The following is a 10,000-nucleotide window of genomic DNA, read 5'->3' on the forward strand; positions in this document are numbered from 1 at the left end:
GATGGTGATGATGGTGATGATGATGGTGATGATCATGATGATGGTGATGATGATGATGATGATGGTGATGATGATGATGATGGTGATGATGGTGATGATGATGATGATGATGATGATGATGATGATGATGATGGTGATGATCATGATGATGGTGATGATGATGATGATGATGGTGATGATGATGATGATGGTGATGATGGTGATGGTGATGATGATGATGATGGTGATGATGGTGATGATGATGATGATGATGATGATGATGATGATGGTATGATTCAGTTTGTTCCTCTGAAACATTCTGATCATAAATGAACTCTCATCAGAACCTGGTTTCAGTTAGTCAGCAGATTTAAACTGAGTGGTTTCTGAATGGAGTTTGGTTTGAGCTTTTCTTTCCTCTGATCCTCTGATCAGTGATCTGTGATCTGATCTGTGATCTGAGATCTGATCTGTGTTGTGATCTGGTGATCCTCTGATCTGATCTGTGATCTGATGTGAGCAGGAGAGAACAGGACTCCAGACTTCACTGAGCTGAACCCGATGCAGAAGGTTCCTGTTCTGGTGGAGGAAGACTTCATCCTCACAGAGAGGTCAGCACACAGACACACACACACACACACACACACACACACACACACACACACACACAGACACACACACACACACACACACACACACACACACACACACACACACAGACACACACACACACACACACACACACACACACACACACACACAGACACACACACACACACACACACACACACACACACACACACACAGACACACACACACACACACACACACACACACACACACAGACACACAGACACACACACACACACACACACACACACACACACACACACACACACACAGACACACACACACACACACACACACAGACACAGACACACACACACACACACAGACACACACACACACACACACACACACACACACACACACACACACAGAGTGTTCACCTGTCTGTCTGAACGCTCCGTTTTAATGCATTTCAACAGAATTGCGTTGCTAGGCAACAGCTTGGGTCCATGTTTACTTCCTGTCAGCTGATGTGATTCTCATCCACTGCAACAGGAAATAAACTGGAGACACATTTAGAATGTTTACGTTTAAAACCGTGTAATATTCTAAATATTGTATATTTGTGACATCACAAATGGACAGAAATCCTGACGGCTTGTTTCAAACACACAGATTGTGAATCCGGGCTGTGTGTGTTTCTGTATATGGAGGGTTCTGATAGTTTACAGGATTTATATAGAACACTTAAACCTGCTGTAGAATATCACACACATGAACATCACACTTTGTATTATACAGGACCTTTAAAGAAGTTCATCCTGCTCTTATTCTATTAGTGTGTGTGTGTGTGTGTGTGTGTGTGTGTGTGTGTGTGTGTGTGTGTGTGTTGCAGTGATGCCATCATGAAGTACCTGGCCACCAGGTACGATGTACCGGAGCACTGGTATCCACGGCAACCAGAGAGACGATACACGGCCTGGCATCAAACCAACACACGACCACACGCCGCTAAAGTCTTCATCCTCGAGGTACACAACACACACACACACACATTATATCATATATATACACACACACACATTATATCATATATATACACACACACACATTATATCATATATATATATACACACATTATATCATATATATATATACACACATTATATCATATATATATATACACACACATTATATCATATATATACACACACACACATTATATCATATATATACACAAACACACATTATATCATATATATATATACACACACATTATATCATATATATACACACACACACATTATATCATATATATATATACACACATTATATCATATATATACACACACACACATTATATCATATATATATATACACACACATTATATCATATATATATACACACACATTATATCATATATATATATACACACATTATATCATATATATACACAAACACACATTATATCATATAAATATTCACACACACACATTATATCATATATATATACACACATTATATCATATATATATATATACACATTATATCATATATATACACACACACACATTATATCATATATATATACACACACATTATATCATATATATATATACACACACATTATATCATATATATATATATACACACATTATATCATATATATATACACACACATTATATCATATATATATACACACACACATTATATCATATATATATATACACACATTATATCATATATATACACACACACACATTATATCATATATATATATACACACACATTATATCATATATATATATATACACACATTATATCATATATATATACACACACATTATATCATATATATATATACACACACACACATTATATCATATATATATACACACACACATTATATCATATATATATATACACACATTATATCATATATATACACACATATATATACACACACACACATTATATCATATATATATACACACACATTATATCATATATATATATACACACACATTATATCATATATATATATATACACACATTATATCATATATATATACACACACATTATATCATATATATATACACACACACATTATATCATATATATATATACACACATTATATCATATATATACACACACACACATTATATCATATATATATATACACACACATTATATCATATATATATATATACACACATTATATCATATATATATACACACACATTATATCATATATATATATACACACACATTATATCATATATATATATATACACACATTATATCATATATATATACACACACATTATATCATATATATATATATACACATTATATCATATATATATACACACACATTATATCATATATATACACACACACATTATATCATATATATATATACACACATTATATCATATATATACACACACACACATTATATCATATATATATATACACACACATTATATCATATATATATATATACACACATTATATCATATATATATACACACACACATTATATCATATATATATATACACACACATTATATCATATATATATATACACACACATTATATCATATATATATATACACACACATTATATCATATATATATATACACACATTATATCATATATATATATACACATATTATATCATATATATATATACACACATTATATCATATATATATACACACACATTATATCATATATATATACACACACACATATCATATATATATATATCACACATTATATCATATATATATACACACACATTATATCATATATATATACACACACATTATATCATATATATATACACACACATTATATCATATATATACACACACATTATATCATATATATATATACACACACATTATATCATATATATACACACACACATTATATCATATATATATACACACACATTATATCATATATATATACACACACATTATATCATATATATACACACACACACATTATATCATATATATACACACACACACATTATATCATATATATACACACAACACACATTATATCATATATATACACACACACACATATATCATATATATATATACACACACATTATATCATATATATATATATACACACATTATATCATATATATACACACACACACATTATATCATATATATATACACACACATTATATCATATATATATATATACACACATTATATCATATATATATATATACACACATTATATCATATATATATACACACACATTATATCATATATATATATATACACATTATATCATATATATATATACACACATTATATCATATATATATACACACACATTATATCATATATATATATACACACACATTATATCATATATATATATATACACACATTATATCATATATATATACACACACACATTATATCATATATATATACACACACACATTATATCATATATATATATATACACACATTATATCATATATATATACACACACATATCATATATATATACACACACATTATATCATATATATACACACACACATTATATCATATATATATACACACACACATTATATCATATATATATACACACACATATCATATATATATATACACGCATTATATCATATATATATACACACACACATTATATCATATATATATACACACACACATTATATCATATATTATATATATACACACATTATATCATATATATACACACACACATTATATCATATATATATACACACACATTATATCATATATATATATATACACATTATATCATATATATATATACACACATTATATCATATATATATACACACACATTATATCATATATATATACACACACATATATCATATATATACACACACACATTATATCATATATATATACACACACATTATATCATATATATACACACACACATTATATCATATATATATATATACACACATTATATCATATATATATACACACACACATTATATCATATATATATACACACACACATTATATCATATATATATATATACACACATTATATCATATATATACACACACACACATATCATATATATATACACACACATTATATCATATATACACACACACATTATATCATATATATATATATACACACATTATATCATATATATATACACACACATTATATCATATATATATACACACACATTATATCATATATATACACACACATTATATCATATATATATACACACACATTATATCATATATATACACACACATTATATCATATATATATACACACACACATTATATCATATATATATATACACACATTATATCATATATATATACACACACATTATATCATATATATATACACACACATTATATCATATATATACACACACATTATATCATATATATATACACACACATTATATCATATATATATACACACACATTATATCATATATATACACATTATATCATATATATATACACACACATTATATCATATATATATACACACACACATTATATCATATATATATACACACACATTATATCATATATATATACACACACATTATATCATATATATATACACATTATATCATATATATATACACACACATTATATCATATATATATATACACACATTATATCATATATATACACACACATTATATCATATATATATACACACACATTATATCATATATATATCACACACACATTATATCATATATATATACACACACATTATATCATATATATATATACACACACATTATATCATATATATACACACATTATATCATATATATATATACACACATTATATCATATATATACACACACATTATATCATATATATATATACACACATTATATCATATATATATATACACACATTATATCATATATATATACACACACATTATATCATATATATATACACACACATTATATCATATATACACACACACATTATATCATATATATATATATACACACATATCATATATATATACACACACATTATATCATATATATATACACACACATTATATCATATATATACACACACATTATATCATATATATATACACACACATTATATCATATATATACACACACATTATATCATATATATATACACACACACATTATATCATATATATATATACACACATTATATCATATATATATATACACACATTATATCATATATATATACACACACATTATATCATATATATATACACACACATTATATCATATATATACACACACATTATATCATATATATATACACACACACATTATATCATATATATATATACACACATATATCATATATATATATACACACATTATATCATATATATATACACACACACATTATATCATATATATATACACACACACATATATCATATATATATATATACACACATATATCATATATATATACACACACACATTATATCATATATATATACACACACACATTATATCATATATATATATATACACACATTTTATCATATATATACACACACACATTATATCATATATATATACACACACACATTATATCATATATATATATACACACACATTATATCATATATATATACACACACATTATATCATATATATATACACACACATTATATCATATATATACACACATTATATCATATATATATATACACACATTATATCATATATATATATACACACACACATATCATATATATATACACACACATTATATCATATATATATATACACACACATTATATCATATATATACACACATTATATCATATATATATATACACACATTATATCATATATATACACACACATTATATCATATATATATACACACACATTATATCATATATATATACACACACATTATATCATATATATACACACACATTATATCATATATATATATATACACACATTATATCATATATATATACACACACATTATATCATATATATATATATACACACATTATATCATATATATATATATACACACATTATATCATATATATACACACACACATTATATCATATATATATACACACACACATTATATCATATATATATACACACACATTATATCATATATATACACACACACACATTATATCATATATATATATATACACACACATATCATATATATATACACACACATTATATCATATATATATACACACACACATTATATCATATATATATATACACACACATTATATCATATATATATATACACACACATTATATCATATATATATATACACACACATTATATCATATATATATACACACACATTATATCATATATATATATATACACACATTATATCATATATATATACACACACATTATATCATATATATATATATACACACATTATATCATATATATATACACACACACATTATATCATATATATATATATACACACATTATATCATATATATATACACACACACATTATATCATATATATATACACACACACATTATATCATATATATATACACACACATTATATCATATATATACACACATTATATCATATATATATATACACACACATTATATCATATATATACACACATTATATCATATATATATACACACACACACATTATAATATATATATACTGTATGTACAGTATATATATATTATCCACCCGTCTGTCTCTGTCTCCCCCCGTCTGTCTGTCTCTGTCTCCACCCGTTTGTCTCTGTCTCCCCCCGTCTGTCTCTGTCTCCCCCCGTCTGTCTCTGTCTCCCCCCGTCTGTCTCTGTCTCCCCCCGTCTATCTCTGTCTCCCCCCGTCTGTCTCTGTCTCCCCCCGTCTGTCTCTGTCTCCCCCCGTTTGTCTCTGTCTCCCCCCGTCTGTCTCTGTCTCCCCCCGTCTATCTCTGTCTCCCCCCGTCTGTCTCTGTCTCCCCCCGTCTGTCTCTGTCTCCCCCCGTCTCAGGTGCTCCTCCCGGGTCAGACCGGCTCTCAGGTGGACGAGGGGCGTTTGATTCGTGCTCTGTCTCAGCTGGAGGACACGCTGGACAAACTGGAGTCCATGTTTCTCCGGAGACAGCCCTTCCTGTGCGGCGATGACATCACGGTGGCCGACCTGCTGGCCGTCTGTGAGCTCATGCAGGTGAGAGGCTGTGATTGGTTGAGCCGTTGGATCTGGCCGGTGATTGGCGGTCGGTTCTGAGCGCTCCGTGTGTCTCCCTGCAGCCTTTAGGGGGGGGCAGAGACGTCCTCCGGCGGCGTCCCAAGCTGCAGCGCTGGAGGAGCAGAGTCCAGGCGGCCGTCGGAGAGTCCTTCGACCGAGCCCACGCCGTGCTGTACGCCCTCAGAGACCGCCGCAAGGCCAAGCTGTGATGTCACAGAGACACCTGACTGAAGGAGGAGCCAATCAGCATCCAGCCTCCAGACACCATGTGACCAGGCGGAAATGACCTTCCTTTCCTATCTCCTTTCCTTCACCAAAGGAAACGACAGAATGCTGTCCCACAATGCCTTGCAGCAGCAACGTTTAAGACAACACACCATTCAGCCTTAGAGTTAGCATAGGGCTAGGTTAGGAAAGGAGACGTGGTAGGAAAGGACATAGGAGAAGGAATGTTGTTTGCTCCGAAAAGTCCTGGTTTCAGTTTGGAGGTTTTTATACGACACTACTGAGAAGAGGACGAGGACGAGGACGAGGACAGGTGTGATTGGTCCTCCTGTGGAGTTCCTTCAGTTTTTATAAAACTTGAAATCAATAATGTGAAACTGATCGATTTGATTGATTGGATTATAACCATGTTATTTGAATAACTTTATTAACATTAATCACACAGCTGATGTCACAGCCAATCAGCTGTCAGCTCAGCGATCACATGACTTCAATGTTTCTCATCAGTGTTTAATAATCACGTTTTAAATAAAGTTGTGATTGTATTTCCTGTTTCCTCGTCTGTCTCTGTTGAAGTGTTCAAAAGAATAAAATGAGATTTTAAAAGTCAATCGGTGAAAATATGAAGTTCTTTATTAGAAAACAAACTTTATGTACAGACTTTCAGTAGTGAACGTGGTCACGCGGTCACGCGGTCACGTGACCTGAGGAATGGCTCCATCTGATTGGTCCTCTACACCGGGGCAGGGGGCGGGGCTTGGCTCCGTTTGGCCGGATGTTGTTCCTCCTCTTCTTCGTCTCGTCCTCGTTTCCTCCCGGAGGCTGACTCCGCCTCCTGCTGGGGGGCGGGCTCAGGGGTCACCATGGCAACGGCAGCAGCATCAGAGGGGAACATGAGTCTGTGAGCCGTACGCACCATCTCACGGTCCTGAACACAGAGGACACCAGAACCTACATCTCCCATCATGCACCTGGACAGAGTCTCATGACATCACCATGACATCATAGTACAGTAGTAGTACAGTAGTAGTACAGTAGTAGTAGTAGTACAGTAGTAGTACAGTAGTAGTACAGTAGTACAGTAGTACTGTAGTAGTAGTAGTAGTAGTAGTACAGTAGTAGTACAGTAGTAGTACAGTAGTACTAGTAGTACTGTAGTAGTAGTAGTAGTAGTAGTACAGTAGTAGTACAGTAGTACTAGTAGTACAGTAGTACTAGTACTGTAGTAGTAGTAGAGTAGTACAGTAGTAGTACAGTAGTACTAGTACTGTAGTAGTAGTAGTAGTAGTAGTACAGTAGTAGTACAGTAGTACTAGTAGTACAGTAGTACTAGTACTGTAGTAGTAGTAGAGTAGTACAGTAGTAGTACAGTAGTACTAGTACTGTAGTAGTAGTAGTACAGTAGTACAGTAGTAGTACAGTAGTACTAGTAGTACAGTAGTACTAGTAGTACAGTAGTAGTACAGTAGTACAGTAGTAGTACAGTAGTAGTAGTAGTACAGTAGTAGTACAGTAGTAGTAGTAGTAGTGGTAGTAGTAGTACAGTAGTAGTAGTAGTAGTAGTACAGTAGTAGTAGTGGTAGTAGTAGTACAGTAGTAGTAGTAGTACAGTAGTAGTAGCAGTACAGTAGTACAGTAGTAGTAGTAGCAGTAGTAGTAGTAGCAGTACAGTAGTAGTAGCAGTAGTAGTAGTAGTAGTACAGTAGTAGTAGTGGTAGTAGTAGTAGTACAGTAGTAGTAGTACAGTAGTAGTAGTAGTAGTAGTAGTAGTAGTAGTAGCAGTAGTAGTAGTACAGTAGTAGTAGTAGTAGTAGTACAGTAGTAGTAGTGGTAGTAGTAGTAGTAGTAGTAGTAGTACAGTAGTAGTAGTAGTACAGTAGTAGTACAGTAGTAGTACAGTAGTACAGTAGTAGTACAGTAGTAGTAGTAGTACAGTAGTAGTAGTAGTAGTACAGTAG

General features: G+C 30.7%; 2 protein-coding genes across 2 annotated transcripts in view; one reads left to right on the forward strand and one right to left on the reverse strand.

The window, feature by feature from the left end:
- gstt2 (glutathione S-transferase theta 2) overlaps positions 1 to 8,653 on the forward strand; it is a 13,800-nt gene extending 5,147 nt beyond the window's left edge. The window contains exons 2-5 of the mRNA XM_074639748.1: positions 503 to 590; positions 1,445 to 1,580; positions 7,620 to 7,796; positions 7,880 to 8,653. Of these exons, the coding sequence (XP_074495849.1) occupies positions 503 to 590; positions 1,445 to 1,580; positions 7,620 to 7,796; positions 7,880 to 8,026 (548 nt within the window). The 3' untranslated portion in view covers positions 8,027 to 8,653. The remainder of the gene's footprint in view (positions 1 to 502; positions 591 to 1,444; positions 1,581 to 7,619; positions 7,797 to 7,879) is intronic.
- chek2 (checkpoint kinase 2) overlaps positions 8,654 to 10,000 on the reverse strand; it is a 27,617-nt gene continuing 26,270 nt past the window's right edge. Inside the window, exon 14 of the mRNA XM_074639747.1 lies at positions 8,654 to 8,970. Within this exon, the coding sequence (XP_074495848.1) occupies positions 8,776 to 8,970 (195 nt within the window). The 3' untranslated portion in view covers positions 8,654 to 8,775. The remainder of the gene's footprint in view (positions 8,971 to 10,000) is intronic.

The sequence above is a fragment of the Sebastes fasciatus genome, chromosome 6 (assembly GCF_043250625.1).
Source record: "Sebastes fasciatus isolate fSebFas1 chromosome 6, fSebFas1.pri, whole genome shotgun sequence".
NCBI classification, from domain to species: Eukaryota; Metazoa; Chordata; class Actinopteri; order Perciformes; family Sebastidae; genus Sebastes; species Sebastes fasciatus.